We start from the raw sequence: 21,041 nt of genomic DNA, 5'->3' as shown, positions 1-21,041 counted from the left end.
CTGAAATGGCCGAGGTGTCTTATTAATTAACCTGGTATATTTCACTTACTCTGAAGTACTAACACAGTTGACAAGTCTTCTTGAAGGGTATTTTCTCTTACCAATAAAGCAGACACAAAATCCCTTCCTCTCAAATTTTCTATCAGACCACTTTCTTTCTAACTGACAAAGTCAGCATTTTAGACTTATCTATATTTAAAGATATTAATTTATAGAAGTTATTAAAAGACTAAAAATAGTTTTTATTAGTATACTAAAGTTAGATAAGTCTAATCATGAAAATAAGCATGTTCTTAAAATCCTTATTTCCAGAATTATTTACTCTTTAAGACATACATATTTTTTTTTAAAGATTTCTATTTATTTTTTGACAGAGAGAGAGAGAGACAGCGAGAGAAGGAACACAAGCAGGGGGAGTGGCAGAGGGAGAAGCAGGCTTCCCACGGAGCAGGGAGCCCGATGCAGGGCTCGATCCCAGGATCCCGGGATCATGACCTGAGCTGAAGGGAGACGCTTAACCACTGAGTCACCCAGGCGCCCCAACATATATATTTTTTGAAGATTGATTGATTTAGAGTGTGAGCTGGGGGAAGGGCAAAGGGAGAAGGAGAGAGAGAATCTTAAGTACTCTGTACTGAGCACAGAGCCCAACACAGGACTCGATCTCACAACCCTGAAATCATGACCTGAACTGAAATCATTAAGAGTCAGATGCTTAACCAACTGAGCCACCCAGGCACCCCAGGACATACATATTTTTTCAAGTAATTTTATTAAGTATGTATCAGATAGACTCATTTCCTTGGTGAATTTTGAAAATACAGAGGATGTGCATAGCCTTCAAGTCTCAGATTCCTGAAAGAGAAGCAAGCCAACCAGAAATCTCAGCTTTTCTGAGACGGTAAAACTGCTCCCTGTAGTTAGTGAAGTCTCTTTGTATTAGAAAGGTTTGAAATTAAGTATAGATATGACGAAATAGCTAAAGCTCAAGCCACTGTGTCATGTTTAAGAATAATCTGTCATATGGGGGCACCTGGGTGGCTCAGTCGGTTAAGCATCTCCCTTTGGCTCAGGTCATGATCTCAGGGTCCTGGGATCAGGCATCAGGCTCCATGCTCAGCGGGGAGTCTGCTTCTCCCTCTCCCTCTGCTGCTCCCCCTGCTTGTGCTCTCTTGCTCTCTCTGTCAAATAAATAAATAAAATCTTAAAAAAAAAATCTGTATGTGTTTGTTATTTAAAGTATTTAAAATGTTCAAGAGAATCTGACATATTTAGTCTTATAAGCTGAAAAGGCATAGAAAAATTTGATTTACTTTATAAACAATATCAGAATGTTTATGAGCATTTGATTTACTGCAAATATAAGCTTAATTTATTCATTTTGCAAGAGTTGTTCAAGTATTTGAGAAGATTTTCTTTGTTACACTTCTAAGCTTGCTCAGTTAGGCATATGAAATTACTAAAAAGAAAGTCAATTGTATTAAATGTGTATTAGTTGAAATATACAAAGGAATTTAACTAAATTTATAAATGGAAATGATTATTTAAGGGAAAGTTATTTTCTTCAACTTGAATTAATCACACATTAATCAATGAATAAATGAAAGTGATTGTTTCAATTTTATTCAAAGTTAACGGATTTTTAGTAGAATAAAGTTTAAGTTGAAGTTAACAAGATTTCAAACTTTTTGGATTTGTAACTTTAATATGCTACATATTAGCCTAAAACTTTTAACTACAAAATATCCTGTTTTGTACAAACATTCTTCCCTTCCATACAGGAATGTATTAAATAATCCCAGTGCCCCATATCAGCATCCTGCTTCCTAGGGAACCCTCTAATTGGCCTCCTGGAGTCCATTCTTCACCCTCCCAACTAATCCTCTCACTAACTGCCAAAGTGGTCTGTTCAAATATAGATCTAACCATGTCCCTCCCCTGCCTAAAATTCTTCAGTGGCTCTCCAGTGCCTTCACGATTAAGTTCAAACCCCTCTGTATGAGGAGGCTACCACAACTGGACCTCTGTTCCTCTGAAGCCGTTCCTCTTGCTCCCAACTTCCCCTATCAGCACTTACTGTAATGGGCCGGGACATTTGCACAAGCTGCTTTCTTTATTGGACCACTCACCTCTTAGGACTCCTTACCTCCTCTCCTGGCTGTCTGCTAACTCCTTCAAAACTGAGCCTCCTCTGGGAAGCCTGCACCACTTGCTTAAAGCTATGGCTGTTCGCTGGGTTTATCACACAAGTGTAATAATTGGTTTACTTGTCTGGCTGTAACTAGAGACTCCCATAGCAGGGACTATGTCTTTTTTTTTTTTATGTTATGTTAATCACCATACATTACATCATTAGTTTTTGATGTAGTGTTCCATGATTCCTTGTTTGCGTATAACACCCAGTGCTCCATTCAGTACGTGCCCTCTTTATTACCCATCACCGGGCTAACCCATCCCCCCAGCCCCCTCCCCTCTAGAACCCTCGGTTTGCTTCTCAGAGTCCATAGTCTCTCATGGTTCGTCTGGGACTATGTCTTTTAAACTCTTTATTCCCAGCGGTGACGGTCACATAGCAGGTACTCAACAAATTTTCAATATGTAAAAGAATGGAGTGGTTTCTAATGCCAAAGAAAAGCCTATCTACTCAGGAAGTTTACCCAGAGACTTTCCCTTTGCTGAAGACAGAGCAGTTGAAAATGAATTTTCCTTGCTTCATAATTCTGACTGAAGGAGTGAAGTGAGGAGGGAGGGAGTGGGGGGAAGACCCATCCACAGAGGAGGTCAAAGGAGTATTTTGTGAGTTATGTGCATATGTGTATGGAGCTTAATGAACACCAAGGTTTTCCAGACCTGCTCTATAATTCTGTGATTTGGGAAGAGAAATGCTATTGGCAAGAAACAGCTTTCGAGACAGTTCTCGCTTTTATAAAATCCACACATACCAACAGCAAGGCCAGCTAGAAAAGCTGCACCAAGGCAGGACATGTCTAAGTTGATGGGTCTCTCTATATTCACATTAATCAGGTCTGAAGTCATCTGCATAACAAAATTGTTCTTACAAACTCCTCCATCTGCCCTGTGGGGAGTAAGATATTTGAGATAAATTATTCCAACAGAAGCACAAAAACATTATTAATTTTTTTAAAAGGGCCACATATATTTTTTTAGATTCTTGATTTTATTTTTTTAAGTTCAACTTTTTAATTCCAAAATTATATCACTTCCCATTGACCTGAAGATAAAGGTCCTCACTAGGTAATCTTCAAACCCTTTTCCTTATCCCTAACATCAATCTTCCCACCCGCCCTGCTTGTCCTAAGACTAGTTCAAAACAGGCCAAGGAAACTAAGCCAACATAAAAATTCATTTGGACATACCAGCAAAGAAAATTTGATGCTTCCATGCCAAAAGGACAGCCACACATCCAAAAAAGAGATTTTAAAGATGTTTATAATATACATACATATATTAGAATCCTCCTAAATTCTATATTGTGTTATATTCTCCATAAATCCAAAATTAGCTTCCCTTTTCTTTCCAAATTCCTAGGACCAAGAATTTTGTTGCAAAGAAACTAGGCATAATTTATTTTTTAAATCCTGAATAATCATAATGATGAAAATACTAATAGCGGTTACCACTCACTTCCAATTTCTAATTAAATCTATTGAAAACAAAGTTTACATACCGGACTTTTGTCACAGGGATATGGATCTCTTTCTGCATCAACTCATATAACTGTTTGTTTCTAGTAAAAAAATCAAGATAACTATTTAGAGAAAATTCTCTATTTTTTTCCAGTCTAGAAAAATAAGAACTATGGTTTTATTTATACGGTATTTATAAAATATACAAAAGAGAACATTAAACCAATATATTCAAATATATTATGCTAACTGGAAGCCAATAATAAATGCTCAGACAAGCAAGAGGTTTAGGGCCTTGTACTTTTCACCTTGATAAAAGGGAGCATATTTTTCGTTTAGAAATAAATTTAATCTATTATCCTTCCTACAAATAAAAATTTAAAGCAAGCATTCATTTAATAGAAAGCTATTAAGATGATATGACATGAATAACATCTAATAGAATTCATCAAATATAAAAATAATCATTTTGTAATCACATTTTTACTTTAAATGTTCCAAATGTTCCATATTCATGACAGCCACATTCTTAATTTTAATAAACTACAACTGTGCCATAATGAAAAGACCACAGGGAAATATACAAAAAGAGTAATTCTGGTGATTCAATCTTTGAGTATAATGGAAGCATTATTAATTAGAATAATTAGAACTCTCCTTTATCAGTAAGGATACAAAAACCTTTGGAAGTCTCCTTTATCAATAAGGATACAAAAATCTCTGAAAGTCCAAATTTTAAATCTTTTATGCCTAAGAACTTAGATACAGTCGACCCTTGAATAACACAGGGAGTAGGGATACTAACCCACCACAAAATCAAAAATCCGTGTGTAAATTTTGACTCCCCCAAAACTTAACTACTAATAGCTTACCGTTGGCAGGAAGTCTTACTGATAACAGTCAATTAACACATATTTTGTATGTTATATGTATTTTATACTGTATTCTTACAATAAAGTAAGCTAGAGAATGAAAATGTTATTAAGAAAATCATAAGGAAGAGAAAATACATTTATTTACAGTACTGTACCGTATCTATTGAAAAAAATTCACGTGTAAGTGGACTTGCACAGTTCAAACCCATGGTATTCAAGGGCCAACTGTATTTTTAAAAATCATCTATTTTCAGATATCAAATGTAAATGGTACTGGTACTATTACATATAAAAAAGAGATGCTGGGGCGCCTGGGTGGCTCAGTCAGTTCAGCGTCTGCCTTCAGCTCAGGCCATGATCCCATGGTACTGGGATCGAGTCCCACATCAGGCTCCTTGCTCGGTGAAAAGCCTGCTTCTCCCTCTGCCTGCCACTTTCCCTGCTTGTGCATGCTCTCTCTCTCTGACAAATAAATAAAATCTTAAAAAAAAAAAAAAAAAGAGATGCTAAGGAAATTAGCAATAAAAGCAGATTATGTCATAAACAGTATGAATTTAAATGTATAAACACTCAGTTAAAATTAATAAATTTCATAATTTAGTTTAGCAGAAATTAATAGAAGAAAATGGCAATACTGTATGGGGAAGGGAGAGTTTAGGGCAGGTTTTGGTACCTGAAAGCTATTGACTCCAATATTGCTCGTACAAGATGGTATTTATTGGTGGAAGCCTTCAAACCCATAAAAGAGGCACATGCACAGGGGTCATTTAATGGAGCCTAAAGAAAGAGATAGGAAGAATTTTTATTATCGTTCTGAATTATATGCATAGACTTGAAGGCATATTATGCAATAAAGACATTGCCATGGTAGAAAAAAAGAATGCTTAGAGTTAAGTAGTTTTAAAATAAATGACAGCCTCAAAAAATGTCAACTGTTAGGGTAACTCTTTAATAGGACTTAAGCAAGGTTGAGTCATAGGTATTGGACTCAGCTATGCCTTCTGTCTGAACTCATACAAAGAGAAGAGTAACAAATTATTATTATTATTTTTTACACAGTAACAAACTATTAAATGTCTAGCTTTACAAGAAGAAATGAAAAGCAATCCTAGTATTTCCCCTTTTCTCCATCTGTAAAGTTTTTAAACCAGAATTGTTTTTGTAGAGTGTTTTTTAAAAAATATCCATTAGTCATAAGATAAAAAACTATAAGGCAGAATATGTGTTTTTCGGGCTCATAACTTACACCTAATCTGTTGTCAGACATTCAAACTCTTCTATTTCTTAGCTTAATAGTCTTATTGCCTAATAGGAGAAATGATCCAGCCTAACTTCTGTCTTTAAAAGAGCCAAAGTCTTGAGTTGGAATTATGTATCTGTCGGATGAAGTTTGTATTCATCTTTGCATCCCCAGAAATGCAAGACAATTCTGGGACACAAAGATGCAGAGCAAAGACCCCTGGCAGAGCTCATAATCTCACAAGGAAAGAGACAGAAGAATGGTTTCAATGTATGATATGAGGTCGCAACAGCGGGAAGTACTAGTGCTATCAGAAAATGATGGTCCCCAGGAAAAGCACCTCCTAGCTTCAGGGCCTTGAGACATCATCTCATTACCTGGAAAACTTTCTACCACCCCTTTTCCTAGTTAATTCTACTCCCCTTCCAAATCTTGGCTCAGATTCCTCTGGGAAAACTTCTGATCCCAGAGACAAGACCAAGCCACCATCATTACTTCTATGGAACCCTAGAGCTTCGCATTATATAATATATTTATAATCATGTATATTTGTGTGAACATTTGCTAAAAGTCTGTCTTCCCTGTGGAAACTCATTCTTATGTGTCTCCAGGGCCTTGCACTGCATCTGATCCCCACGGGGGATCCTCACACATTTGTTTAATCAATGAACAGACAATACTCTTCCTCATTACTTAACTGAAGAAATTCCATATTACATCTTATCTTTACTGTAGCTGTGATTTTCCTCCTATTATGATTTTATCCTGATTGTTTTTCAAATATATTAACATGGTTTGGTGATTCACTCAGTGAAAGCTTATTTATACAGTCACACTGGCCTGTATCAGGTGGTGTAATACAATGAAACAAAGATCAGAGTCAGCCAGTTCATTTAGTCCCTAGTTGTGTGCTATGTATTTTCTGCATAAAAATATTTTCTTCTAATATACCACATAAAATCCTGGTATGACTGGCCTGAAATCACTTTTGTAAATATAACTATGCACATAATTTACAATTAATTAGTAATAGGCCAATTTGAGGGGTAACAAATTCCATAGAAACCTAAAAATTTCTTTTTGGTTACAATGCCTCTGTATTAGTTAGTCCAAGTGAGTCTGTCTTTGGGATGATTTGGCGGGAAAAACACTGGCAAGGTCCTTTGGGCCTGGTCACACCTTGCCAGGGCAGACAGCCTCCGGCCATACTTCCAATCTGTCACTGCCAATCCCATTGAGTAAGCCTCCCAGACCATCAACCAACCAGGAACAGCAGGACTCAGTAAAGTTTTGTTTGGAGGCCTAAGCTAACCTAAGCTAACCTAAGCTAACCTATGACCAAGGCATAGACTGCTTGCCCCCACAGGCCCTTGTCACCCCTGGGATTTTAGCCTAATCTGCTGGGGATTTGCAGGATGGTTAATTCCTCTTGCCCTTTGTCAACCGTGAACCTAAACACAAACTCCTCTGGCATCTATTTTGTATTCCCAGTGTCATATTTTATGCCATACCATGAACCAGTACAGCAGAGTGGTTAAGAACCTGGACTCTGGAATCAGAACACCTGGGCCCTGAAACCAGCTCTGCCGCTCACTAGCTGTGTGAGACCAGGCAAGTGATTTAACGGCTCTAAATCAGTTTCCTCATCTTTGGAATGGGATGATAAGAGTATCTTCTGCCTTACTGAGTTACTGAGGATTAAATGAGATAATGCATGACATTTAGAACAGTGCCTGACACAGAGTAAGAATTCACTACAATTTTATATTACCATTATTTCTTACCAAAACCCTTCCCACTACTGACTCTCTTCATAACCCTTTCTGTGCCTTCTGAATCCTTCCTTCTACTGTAAATAAATTCTCCTAAACCATAACCAGTTCTGAGAAGTTCTTAAAACTTAAAATTTAAGCTCTAAAAACTTAAAACTTAAAATCTGTCCAATGCTTGAGAAGACCAGGCACTCCAGTCAGATTCTCAGATTTCTCAGAAAAGATGATCTCAGAAAAAGACCCTCAACAGGGGGAACTGAAGCTAAAAGGCACAAAGTTGAAGAAGGTTGTGTGTATTTCCAAATTATGGAGAAGCAGAAAGTATGAGGAAAATAATGACAATTAAGCAGAGGTTATGAGGAAGAAAGAATACAGAGCAGTGCTGGTAATGAGAAAAGTAGACCCACAGAGAAGAAACCACAAAGAACATTAAGAACTGCAAAGTCAGTTGCCCGACTTCTTTCCAATACCAGTGAACCACCAGCTCCTCTCAGGGTCGGATAAGCAAGCCTATTCCCTGCAAACCTGAGAACCCTCATTGGAGCACGACTCCTCATCCTCTGAGAACTGACACTTGGTTCACAGTCCTGTCCATCCTATCACTGCCACCATCACGGTAACTTTCAAGTGAAGCAGACAGCCACTGATTCCTGCCTCTGACGCCTGTCGTGGATCCTCTCCATTAGTAGCCCCGCCCACAAACCACAGCCCTGCCGCAGCGAAGCCGCAATGACTGCACCGACTGCGGCCACCCCCGGGTTATGGCCCCCATGCTCTAGCCCACCCCTTGCTATACCCTGAAGTGGTTGTCCTAGATTTCCCACTTTCTTCAAAGTGCCCCCGATACCCCGTCTCAGCAGACTCCCTGCAGAAATGGAGGCTACTGGGATCTTTTAATATCTTGCCCCCCGTTATCTATGGCCATAACAATATTCTAAAATTAAAGGCAGAATCGCAGATACTTGACCCTTCCTTCCCTCCATTTCCCCTGTCCCTCATTTTCTTTAGTTGTTGACATAGGCCGCTTATCAGTGATCTCCCTCCTATTTTTCAAATAGCTTAGTATCAACACAGTATTGTCTGAACTCACTTTCGGTTTCCACTAAGGCGTTTCAGTGCTACATTGGAACTACTTGGTCTGCAGCCCTCCCCCACCCCTCCCAAACCCCACATACTGCCAGGCTGCAGTCATGGCAGGATAGGGACATTTTTTTATTAACATGAAATTAAAAACCACAGCTGCTGAGAGTTTTGTCTAATCTTCTGGGCTTTAGCAATACTTTTTCTCATATATTTGGTATTATTTTTACAAGCATATGGACTGAGGCAGAAGTTAAAAACAGAGCTGCCAAGATAAAGTCACTACTAAGTCCTCGAGCATATTTTTCTAAAAAGGGAAGAATACACAGTAGCCTAATTAAATCCTACCTTGGCTGATGACAACTATTCATCTCAAGCTTCCTCCTGAAACCTCAATCCAACAAATATTCTTCATCCCCTGTCCTAGGATGGATACTATTCAGTCCTCACATCACCCTAAAGAGGATACAGTGCAATCTCTATTATGTAGTTTATAAACTTTTAGTCCTTTAGGGTAATGTATATAGAAGGAAATTATTACAGATATTAAAATAATGCCCATTAAAAGCCTAGATTGGAAATATGATATTTTTAGAGATTTGAAACACCCTGATCTAATCCTTTTTCATCAGTTTCTACATTATATTATCCAAACTTTCAAATTTGGGGCTTTTTTAACTGATTGCTTGAATATGGGATGAACTAGAAGTAAAAGAAATTTTTATTTTTTGAAAGGAAACATATTTAGAGGAGGATTAAAAGAATAGCATAAGCTTTCCAAAAAAAGGAATTTGTTCATAATAATATACCTGAAAAGTTTTTTAAAGGTCTTTATAACAATATGCTAAAATCAAAGGCAATATCACAGATTTTTCAATTAAATACTAAGTTAAATATTACAAAGCCAAGTCTCTTACTGGGTTCACTTTTTGATTAGGCAAAGTAACCAATACTCCACCTCAACAGTTAACCAAAAGAAATTTTGATCTTTTTTAAAAGTTAATGAAACTTAATAAATAACTGCAAAATATACCCGTGTGTATGTGTGTGTGTGTGTGTGTGTGTGTGTAATCTTAACATTATTTTTCTAATTCTCAGTGGGACACTTCCTCTAAGTAAAAAATGCCAATATACGGATATATCTTTCCCCACTGGGAAATGGCTACTTTTGGTTATGATAAAGTAATGCTAAGTCTTATGTAAAAGTTCTATACCAAACTTGCCAACTTCTCATTTCCACATGGGTGGAGCTCCAAGCTGAATGTGCTGTGCTTTCTCATGCTATTTGTGCTAAGTCACAGCTCCTCAGCCCCGGAACATACCTTTACCTTCATACTGCTCAGTTCCCAAATTTTCAGGTAAGGGAGTAGCAGGTACATAATTTTGAATGTGGGTATGAGGAGAAAAATGTCTGTAGTTGCCACTGACTGAAAAAATAAATAAATAAAATACCTGCAATCCACTAAAAGATGGAACAAAACAGACTCCTTCAGAATCTTCTAAACTTTTGGCCATTTTTTCAGTCTCAGCAGCATCTGTGAAAAGATCTGCAAAAACAAAAACAAATAATTTAAAAAACCCCTAAAACAAAACAGAGGGGCTGGGGAGGGACAAACAGAATTATGTTATATGACTAGTGTTTACGTGCACCCACATTTATTACAAGTACAGTGTGAAAGGGTCAACACAAAGGCCAATCTGCTCTAGTACTATCTGGGCTCCCACACTGCACAGGTTTAGGGGCCTGTGGAAGGTCTTAGATGAGCTCTGTATGCAGCACACCTTACTTTTTCCTTTAAAGATATTTGGGCTGTTTACAGAGCACCTGGGTGGCTTAGTCGGTTGAGCGTCTGACTTGATTTCAGCTGAGGTCATGATCTCAGGGTCATGGGATCAAGGCCCGCATTGGGCTCCATGCTCAGTGGGGATCTGCTTAAAATTCTCTCTCCCCTTCTCTCTGCAACCCGCCACCCCTGCCCCCACGTGCATGCTTTCTGTCTCTGTCTCTCTCTCAAATAAATAGTTAAATTTTTAAAAATAAATAAAGATATTTGGGCTATTTAAAAATCAATTGTATGTTTTTGGCATTAAAATAAATTATTCTCCTGAAGATAACACCAATCCTAGCTTTTTCGTTTTTTGTTTTTTGTTTTGAAGAATTTATTTATTTATTTGACACTGAGAGAGCTAGAGAGAGAAAGAGACAGAGAGCAAGTACAAGCAGGGGGGAACGGCAGGCAGGGGAGAAGCAGGCTCCCCACTGAGCAAGGAGCCTGATGCGGGGCTCGATCCCAAGACCCTGGGATCATGACCTGAGCCGAAGGCAGCCGTTTAACCAACTGAGCCACCCAGGCACCCCGACACCAATCCTAGTTTTCTGATGAAAAGATCCTCTCTACTGAATCAACTGAAAAACTACTACATCTAATGAGTTCAATAAGGGGCCATCAATAAGTAGATATACTAAAAGCCAATCTTTAAGAAACAAAAAATCAAGATCTAATTAATTTAGTATACTATTTTTACAGGAGTATATAACATACATATAGAAAACTGCAAAAATCCCAAGTGTATAACAGGGATGAATTTTCACAGCGTGCATATACCCAGGAAACCAACACCCAGATCAAGATACAAACTTCTTCTGTTCAACATAATGCTTGTGAAATTCATTCATGTTGTTACAAGTAGTTGCACTTCATTCTTAGCTCTGTATAATATTCTACTGTGTGACTACACACAATTCATTAAACTGTTCTATAGCGGATATGCATTTGGTTAGTTTCTAGTTTCTGGCTAATATAAATAGGCCACTTTGAACACTCACAGACATTCTTTTTGGAGAACATATGTATATGTTTCTGTTTGATATATACCAAGGGATGAAGCTGCTAGTCCTAAGGTCTAAGTACATTTAGTACTAGCTTTAGAAGATACTGCCAAACTATTTTCCAAAGTGGTTATACCAAATTAAGGCTCCTGACAACAGTATGAAAATTCCAGTTATGCCATATTCTTGCCAATAATTGATACTGTCTATGTTTTTCATTTCAGCTATTTTGGTGGTATTGCATGACAGTTTGATTTTGTTTTCTCTATTAACTAATGAAGTGGCAATCCTCTTCATTGACCGTTTGGATATCCTTGTTTGTGAAGTGACTCCTGAATAAGCATGTAGGGCAGAAAGCACAGATCAGATGATTAAGCTCAAGAATCAGTCATAATAAAAATTGATGGCCTTGTACAGCCTTAAGTAAATTGGTTTAATTTAATTGTATGTTTTCTTATTCTTATAATGAAAAATTGATTAAAGACGAGAAGTTTAAGGAACACCTATGTTAAAACTCAATAAGGATTGTTCAATGACAACTACAAATTTTATTCAAAATGAACTCTCAGATCCATTAGTCACATTTGTTTGATCAAAATGTTCATATAGCACATCAAAATATCTCTAGTATTTCAAAAACTAATATTAAAAAAATAACATTGGTTTTCAGGGCACGTGGGTGGCTCAGCTGGTTAAGCCTCTGACTGTTGGTTTCAGCTCAGGTCATGATCTCAGGGTTGTGAAATGGAGCCCCGCATCAGGCTCTGAGCTCCGTGTACAGTGCAGAGTCTGCTTGAGATTCTCTCACTCTCCCTCTGCCCCTCCTCCCACTCACATGCTCTTTCTCTCTCTCAAATAAATAAAATCTTTTTTAAAAAAAATTAAAAAAATAATGTTGGTTTTGAAATCTGTATGTTTTAAAAAATCATTTCCAAATGTCTATATTTTTAAAACAAAATTTGGAAAACATACAAGATGGCAGGTTTGAGGAAAGTTTCTGGCAACAGGCAAAGAAATGGGGGAAAAACAGGAATTTAGTTTATTTACATTCCTCACTGGTTGTTCCATACTTGCTTAAAAATTTTCTCTAAATAATCTTCCACTTTTAAACTGTTCTCAAATGAGCTTATTGATGGAAAATCTTTGAGAGTAAGCAGATTTCACTCTGTCTCTCCCACTGAAACAGCTAAGGATCTTGGACGGAATGTGTGGAAAAGCTATCTGAGGACTCAGAAGAATAAGGCTGGTCAGGGAACTCTAAGTAACACCAAACCAGTGGTGAGTTTCCTGTTTTTATTTATTTTCTCTAATATTTCCTGGCCTAGACTCAGGGAGAGCCTAAAACCTGACACCTAGGTCGGTACACTGGGAGCAAAATTGGAGAGTTTCTACAGAAGAACCCTCTTTCTGGTCTGAGGAACAGGACTCAGGGGTCTCTACAGGACAGAAGGTGAGGAGATACTCTGGATTTTGCTTCTTGGATTTTTTTTTCATTCTACCTGAACTAGAAGGAGAAAAGGCATTGAAGAGAAAGAGAGACAGAGAAAGAAAAGAGAACTTCATGGATTTGTGAGACAATAATGGCCTAACATTTCTGTGATTTGAATCCCAGAAGAAAAAGACAAAGAATGCAGTCCAGAAAAACTATGTAAAGAAAAAAAATGACTGTAAACATCCCATAGTGGATGAAAGATATAAATCTATAGGTTCAAGAAGTTCAGAGCATCCCAACTGGATAAACACAAAGAAATTGATGCCCAGGCATATCATAATAAAACTGAAAATTAAAACCTGAAAGTAAAGAAAAAGTCTTCAAAGCAGCCAGATTATATATTAGGGAACAAACATTCAAATGACTGGAGGTTTCTCATCAAACTATGAAGGTCTAAAGGCAGTAGAACATCTTTTTAAGTACTAAAAGAAAAGAAATGTCAACCTAGAATTCTATTTTATTTATTTATTTTTATTTGTTTATTTATTTATTTGAAAGGAGAGAGAGCACAAGAAAGCATGGGGGGGAGGGGCAGAGGGAGAGGGAGAAGCAGACTCCCGCTGAGCAAGGAGTCTGACTTGGGGCTTGATCCCAGGACCTGAGATCATGACCTGAGCTGAAGGCAGACGCTTAACCGACTGAGTCACCCAGGTGCCCCTCAACCTAGAATTCTATATCCCAGTAAAAATATCCCTCAGAAATAAAGACAGTCTCTGATAAGGAGAATTAAGAGAATTTGTTGTTAACATAGTCTAAAAGAAATGTTAATCTATATGCAAAAAAAACAAAAAAAGGACCTTGACCTAAATTTCACTCCTATACGAAAACTAATTCAAAACTGTTATACATCTAAATGTAAAACATAAACTATAAAACTTTTAGAAGAAACCATGGGAGAAAAATCTTGTGTGACTCTGGTTTGGCCAAGAGTTCTTAGATACGATATCCAAAGCATAAACCACAAAACGAAAAACTGATAGATTAAACTTTACCAATTTAAAAACTTTTACTCTGCAAAGGACACTGCTAAAACAATGAAAACATATGCTACAATCTAGAAGAAAATATTTGCAAGTCATATATTCCCAAAAGGACCTATACTCAAAACCAAAAAAGAATTCTCAAAACTCAACAGTAAAAAAATAAATAAATAAAAACTGAACCAAAGATGTGAACAGATACTTCACCAAAGAAGATACACAGATGGCACAAAAGCACATGAAAAGGTGTTTGATATCATTAACCATTAGAGAAATGCAAATTAAAAACAGAGTAAGATAACATTGCACACCTAATATAATGGCTAAAACTAAAAACCAAACAAACAAAAAACAAAAAATGATAATACCAAACACTGGAGCAACACAAACACACACACATTGTTGGTGAGAACGTGGAATGGTATGGCCACGCTCGAAAACAGCTTGGCAGGTTTTTGTTTTTGTGTGTTTTACAAAGATAAACTCATCCTTATTTGTATGTTTGGTTTTTTTTAAAGAGATATTTTGGGGTGGGAAATTCTGCTTTCCTTCACTGTTTTTTGTTTTAAAGACTTGTTTATTTATTTGAGAGAGAGAGAGAGAGCGCGTACTCACACACAGGGAGAGGGAGAAGAAGACACCAGCCTGAGCAGGGAGCCCGATTCAGGCTTTGATCCCAGGACCCTGGGATCATGACCTGAGCCAAAGGCAGACACTTAACCAACTGAGCCACCCAGGCACCCCATATAACATCATGTTTATATGAGCCAGCAATCCCACTCTTAGGTATTTATCCTAGAAAAATGAAATCTGGGGTGCCTGGGTGGCTCAGTCAGTTAGGTGTCTGCCTTCAGCTCAGGTCATGGTCCCGGAGTCCAGGGATCAAGCCCTGCATCGGGCTCCCAGCTCAGCAGGGAGCCTGCTTCTCTCTCTCTCTCTCTCTCTCTCTCTCTCTCTCAAATAAATAAATAAATAAATCTTTAAAAAAAAAGAAAAAGAAAAATGAAATCTGATGTTCATGCAAAAACCTGTACATGAATGTTCATATAGTGGCTTTGTTTGTAATCACCCACAACTGTAAATAACAGCCCACATGTCCTTCAGTTGGATAATGAATGAACAGACTGTGATATATCCATCACATAGAAAATTGCTGAGTAATACAATGGAATGAACTATTGATACATACAAAAACATGGATGAATCTCAAAGGCATTATGTTGAGTAAAAGAAACCTTCTCAACTGGTTGTAGGATTCCATTTATACAATACTGTGGATTCCAATATCCATTTATATGATTCCATTTCTATGAGAGCCATTTAAATGATACTGTGCAAAAGGTCAAAAGCTTCATGATTCATAAGACTTCTATTTCAGCCCCCAACTTCTGCAAATCATCCAACTAGATCATTCGCTGATGTAAAAGATGCAAAGAGGAAAGAAGCCATGGGGAAACAGTATCAAACATTTCTGGCAGAAATGCAAAATGGCAGATTGCTACAGAGAGGAATTTGGCAATGTCCAACAAAATTACAATGTATTTATCCTTCGAATTAGCAATCTCACTTCTGGAAATTTATTGTTAAGACATACCTCCAACAATATGAAAATCCATATGCACGAAGTTATTCACTGCAGCCCTATTTGTATTTGCAAAATATTGGAAATGACTTAAGTGCCCCAATACAGGAGACTGGCTGGCTAAACTGTGTACATAGACATAGTGGAGTACTGGGCAGCTGTGAAAAGAAGGAAGATCTCTGTGAACTGATGGGAAGTAATTCCCAGGATATACTTTTAAGTGAAAATGGCAAAGTACAAAAGAGCATACATAGCTTATCTTTTATGTAAGAAATTAGGGAACATAAGAAAACATGCATGTATCCTAAATGTTTTTGCAAAAAGAAATACGAAGGATAAACCAAAAACTAATGAAGTGATTACAAGATGTAGGGAGACAGGATGAAGGGACAGGTGAGAGAGTCAACTTCTCTGAGCATATCTTTTTTGACTTTGGGAATCAAATTAAAATTCCACATTAAAAATAAGTCGATAATGTTTTTAAAAAGGAGGCAGAGGAGGGCAACTAAAACTGAATGATAACAGAAAACAAACGAAACCAATTCTATTTCAAATTAATAAAATCATTGAAGGGAGAAAAAGAACTAATCGAAGTAACTTTTGAATAGTGTACTTTGACCAAACACCTTTGATATAAAGGAAAAAACCTGCAAATGATCTTGAGCAAATGTTGTTTGTTGTAGTGGGACGGGACTAATAATTCTGAAGGTCTTTTGTGCATATTTTAATATTGAGTAAATGAATACATAATATTAACATTGTCAGGAGCCAGGGTTCTCAATGTGGAAAAAGGGATGTAAAAATATAGAACAGAAAAAGCCAAGCAAAGATGCTTAGGAGCTAAACTGGAATTGGAGGTACGATATAATTTCCAAAAATTTTAACAGATCCTGGGGCACCTGGGTGGCTCAATCAGTTAACGTTGGCTCTTGATTTCGGCTCAGGTCATGATCTCAGGGTCGTGAGATTGAGCCCCGCAAAGGGCTCTGAGCTCAACGTGGTGTCTGCTTGTTCCTCTCCCTCTGCTCCTCCTCACCCCTCTCAAATAAATAAATCAAATCTTAAAAAAACTTTTTAACACATATACATGCACACTTCTAGCTCTGCTGAAATCTGCTGCTAATCACTGCTTTTATTTTTATTTATTTATTTTTAATTTTATTATTATTTTTTAAAGTAGGCTCCACACCCATTGTGGGGCTTGAACTCAGGATCCTGAGAAGAAGAGTCACACACTCTACCAACTGAGCCAGCCAGGCACCGTGTCAATCATTATTTTAAAATACCATTTCCCATTCATAGGAATTAGGGCTCATTGGGAAAGTTGCTAAGTCTAGGGTAGGAGTAGGAAAGACACAAGATGAACTTAAAACATCTTGTGCCAGGGGCACCTGGGGGGCTCAGTCAGTTAAGCGTCTGCCTTTAGCTCGGGTCATGATCCTGGGGTCCTGGGATCGAGTCCCACATCAGGTTCCCTGCTCAGCGGGGAGTCTGCTTCTCCCTCTCCCTCTGCCCCTCCCCACTCGTGTTCTCTCTCTCTCAAATAAATAAATAATCTTAAAAAAAAAAATCTTGTGCCAGAAACTAAGAAAGTGCTAAAAAAAAAAAAAATAGATATGGACATTTAAAAAGACACAGAAGACAGTTTGAGGAGATTTGCACTGGTTAAATTTGGGACAAACTGAACATGAAAATACGTAATAACTATAAAAATTATAGCCTGTTGAATGAAATAAGAAACCATGAGTTTATAGTGATAATAAGTAAAAGGGGTGAAGGGAAAGCTCCTCATTACACAATAGAATGCTAACTAATTAACCAATTAATTGGAAGGGATAATGGAGTTAGCAAACACCATTTTGTAACCATCGGAGTGAAGACTGATCAAGCAGGAATTATCAACGAATGCTAAATTTAGGGGATAGAAGTTTGAGGAGAAATGGGACATCTAGCTAATTTCAAAGTATCTCCCACATATTATTTATTACAAAAGGAAAAACAGTAATTGTACAGTGGAGAAATAGCAAAACATCTTATGCATGTGAACAAAATTTACCAGAACTAAAACAGGACTAATGGACACCCTGCATCTCCAGGTATATATTCTGAGAAGGACAGTTATCATTTATGTATGGCTTCAGCCAAAACTACATTAACACAGACCTAGTCATGAGAACCCAAAATGAAGGATATTTTAGAAAATAACTGGCCTATGTCTTTCAAAAATGTCAATGGCATGAAAAACAAAGCTGAGGAAGTGGCTCCAGATTAAAGGAAATTATACAATAAGCAATGACAGACTGGATCTTGTATTGGGGAAGAACTGCCATGAAGGACATTATTGGGACATCTGACAAAATTGGAATATGGACTATAAATCTGGTAAAAGTATTATACTCAATGCTAACTTTTCTCAAGTTAATAACCATACTTTAGATAAGTAAGAGAATATTCTTATTCTTAGGAAATACACTGTGAAATACTACAGGGAAATGAACATGATGCATGCAGTCTGTTTTTAAAGAGCTCAGAAAATTATATAGGGGCACCTGGGTGGCTCAGTCATTAAGCGTCTGCCTTTGCCTCAGGTCATGATCCCAGGGTCCTGGGATCGAGCCCCACATCAGGCTCCCTGCTCGGTGGGAAGCCTGCTTCTCCCTCTCCCACTACCCCTGCTTGTGTTTCGTCTCTCGCTGTCTCCCTCTCTGTCAAAAAATAAATAAATAATCAAGAAAGAAAAGAAAGAGAAGAAAGAAAGAAAGAAAGAAAGAAAGAAAGGAAGGAAGGAAGGAAGGAAGAAAGAGAAAGAAAGAAAGAAAGAAAGAAAGAAAGAAAGAAAGAAAGAAAGAAAGAAAGAAAGAAAGAAAGAAAGAAAGAAAGAAAGAAAGATAGATTATATAGATATCTATCTGTCCTGCAGTATATAGGATAGATGGATGGATGGTAGGCAGGTAGATAAAGCAATCATGGCAAAATATTAAAAATTAGCAAATCTGGGGGGCGTCTGGCTGGCCCAGTCAATAGCACATGCGACTTTTGGTCTTGGGTTGTACACTAAAGCCTCACATTGGGTGTAGAGATTACTTAAAAAAATAAAATCAAATAATAAAAAAATACCAAGCCTGGGATAAAGGGTGTGGAAAAGTTTTTGTGCTGTTTTTACAACTTTAATTTTGAAGCTGTTTGAAAATAAAAAGTAAAACAGTTCTAATTTTCACCTCTCTATATATATCTCACTGTATATATACCCAGGGAAACATATAGAGAGTACCAATTCTCAGGTATTTTTAAAAAAGAGATTTAGTTTATCAATTTTACTTTTTATTATTTATCAGTTTTATAATTTGTATGTCCTTATATGTTTTGGCTGGGAAGTTTATTATGCTTCTCTCCTTTTTCTTAATAATAAGCATTCATCATTTTCCTCTAAGTACTGTTTTTACAGATTTATAGTCACTTTCTGTATTTTTTGGACACTATCAAATTATGTTTCAAAGTTTTCCTTGGCTCTATGCTATTTAAGAAAAGCTGAGGAATTTCCATGTGGTGAAGTACCATTTAAATACTGTTTTTGCTATTTATTTCTAACCATATTACATAATAGGCTGAGATGTTCCACTCCATTGCTTTTCAAAGTATGGCACTGAGAAAATGGTGTGTGTGTGTGTGTGTGTGTGTGTGTGTGTGTGTGTGTTTGGAAAAGGATTTCATTGAACTTGAAATGAAAACATAAATGAATAGAAAGAAGCATGAAGAAAAGAAAAAATGTACACTCTGTTGTCTATTCTTGACCAGCACTTTACTGCATAAGTTACACATCATGGAATTAAAATCACTTATGGGAAGAAAAAAAAAAAGAATACATTTGTTTAACAGAAACATTCTTTTCTTTTTTTTTTTTTTTTTTAGGAGGGGAGGGGCAGAGGGAGAGGGAGAGAGAGAGAATCTTAAGCAGGCTCCATGCCCAGCTTGGAGCCCCACTCGGGGCTCGAAGCAGGGCTTGATCTCACAACCCTGAGATCATGACCTGAGCAGAAATCAAGAGTCAGATGCTTAACCGACTGAGCCACCCAGGCACCCCACGTTACTTTCTTGTATAGAACAACCATACATTACACATAAAATATTTAAGCCTAGCTTAATTAAGGGCTCTTTTTAGTGTTAAGATAATTTCAATCTCTTAAAGAAATATTCAAAACTATGTTCTTAATGTACAAAAGTAAAGATTTTACATTACAGTAAGAAATCTTTTATCAGTTTGGTATAAAAACAGTTCAAATAAAATAGAACAAAGTCTGGGCTGCTACCAGGGGGGCAAAAAAACCTTTTTTTAAAAAAACTTTATTTATACACTTTGCTTTCTCCATGTTGAGATCTTTGATCTATTTCTTTTTGGAGTATCTACTTGGATAATTTCCTCAGAAAATATATACTGCATGGCCAGGAAATGTCCCTTTTCCACTTAATATGAATGATATCTAGCCAGGCACCAGAATATTGGCTCACTGTTCTTTTTTCTCTATAATATGTACATGTTGTTCCACTTTCCAAATTTTACAACTATCTTCCATGACAGTCTGAGTATTTTTTTCTTTATACATAAACTGTTCTTCCTATCTTGAGGCTTTTCTTTATTCTTGGGAATCAGATAATTCATACACATATGATTGTCTTTGTTTGTATCTTTTTTTTAACTTAGTAAGCTATTTCAGTCTGAAAACTAAGGCCTTTCTTCTGTTCGAGGAAATTTATTTTCAATTTATTGCTTCAATTTTTACATTTTTGCAACTCCATTTCTATAATTACATTTTCATATGCCAGAAGAGACTACTATTCACATATTTTTTCCTCTGATCTTTCCTCTGTATCTCTTACCTCTCAGTTTTATCTTCTATTTCTCTCTTTTTTGCTTTTAAATTCTTCCTGATTTCTATTTGGATTTTTAGCACTATTTTATGTTGGTTTGTTTTGTTTTTACATTTTATATATCATAGTTTTGTTCTTCAAAACTCTTTATGTTTTCCAAACATTTCTTTGTAATATTTTGTTTCATCCCTTTAAGTTCGACTTTTGTTGGTGTTATTTTAACCTTCTGTTTCTTCCATTACCTCTGCCTTTGTAGGAGCTATCTGTTGAGGTTGTTCACTCCCCTTCAGGGTGTATATGTTCTTACATTGTGTTCTCTTTCAGGTCAGGCTTATGAAGTTGTCAGGCAATGAGAGGTAGGGGAGTGAACCTTGGCTCTCCAGTTTCTGGAGATATGAGAAAGATTAGGCCTCCCCCATCAGGCTGGAAGAGGAGCAGTTCAGACTAAACAGTACTGATGTCCACTGTTGGCAAGCTTTCCCAGGGACTGGCCAGGCCAGCTTTCTTCTCCACATGCTATGGGGATTTTCTCCTGGCTCAGCAGGCTGGATCCATAGAAAACATCCAGAGCATCTTTTTTTTTAAAGAGAAAGCAAGCGAGTGCAGTGGGGGGGGGGGGGGGGGGGACGTGATGGGGGAGGGGTAGAGGGACAGGGAGAGATAGAATCTTAAACACG

The 21,041-nt window shown here is 37.2% G+C and overlaps 1 protein-coding gene across 5 annotated transcripts in view; it reads right to left on the bottom strand.

The window, feature by feature from the left end:
• GK5 (glycerol kinase 5) overlaps window positions 1–21,041 on the bottom strand; it is a 140,262-nt gene that overhangs the window by 67,599 nt on the left and 51,622 nt on the right. For 3 of the 5 annotated variants that reach the window (XR_013447208.1, XM_036096346.2, XM_078070999.1), the window contains 4 exons: window positions 10,067–10,161; window positions 5,196–5,299; window positions 3,689–3,748; window positions 2,943–3,076 (listed from right to left, as the gene is read on the bottom strand). Coding sequence is in view for 4 of the 5 variants with exons in the window: in XM_036096346.2 (XP_035952239.1) it covers window positions 2,943–3,076; window positions 3,689–3,748; window positions 5,196–5,299; window positions 10,067–10,161 (393 nt within the window). In the remaining variant the exon portion in view is untranslated. Of the gene's footprint in view, window positions 1–1,033; window positions 1,182–2,942; window positions 3,077–3,688; window positions 3,749–4,810; window positions 5,003–5,195; window positions 5,300–10,066; window positions 10,162–21,041 lie in introns of those variants that run through there. The other 2 variants (XM_078070992.1, XM_078070996.1) reach the window with 2 other exon arrangements.

The sequence above is a fragment of the Halichoerus grypus genome, chromosome 1 (genome assembly GCF_964656455.1).
Source record: "Halichoerus grypus chromosome 1, mHalGry1.hap1.1, whole genome shotgun sequence".
In the NCBI taxonomy this organism is placed as follows: Eukaryota; Metazoa; Chordata; class Mammalia; order Carnivora; family Phocidae; genus Halichoerus; species Halichoerus grypus.
The sequence above is the reverse complement of the archived record's forward strand: the minus strand, read 5'-3'. Positions and strand labels throughout refer to the sequence as shown.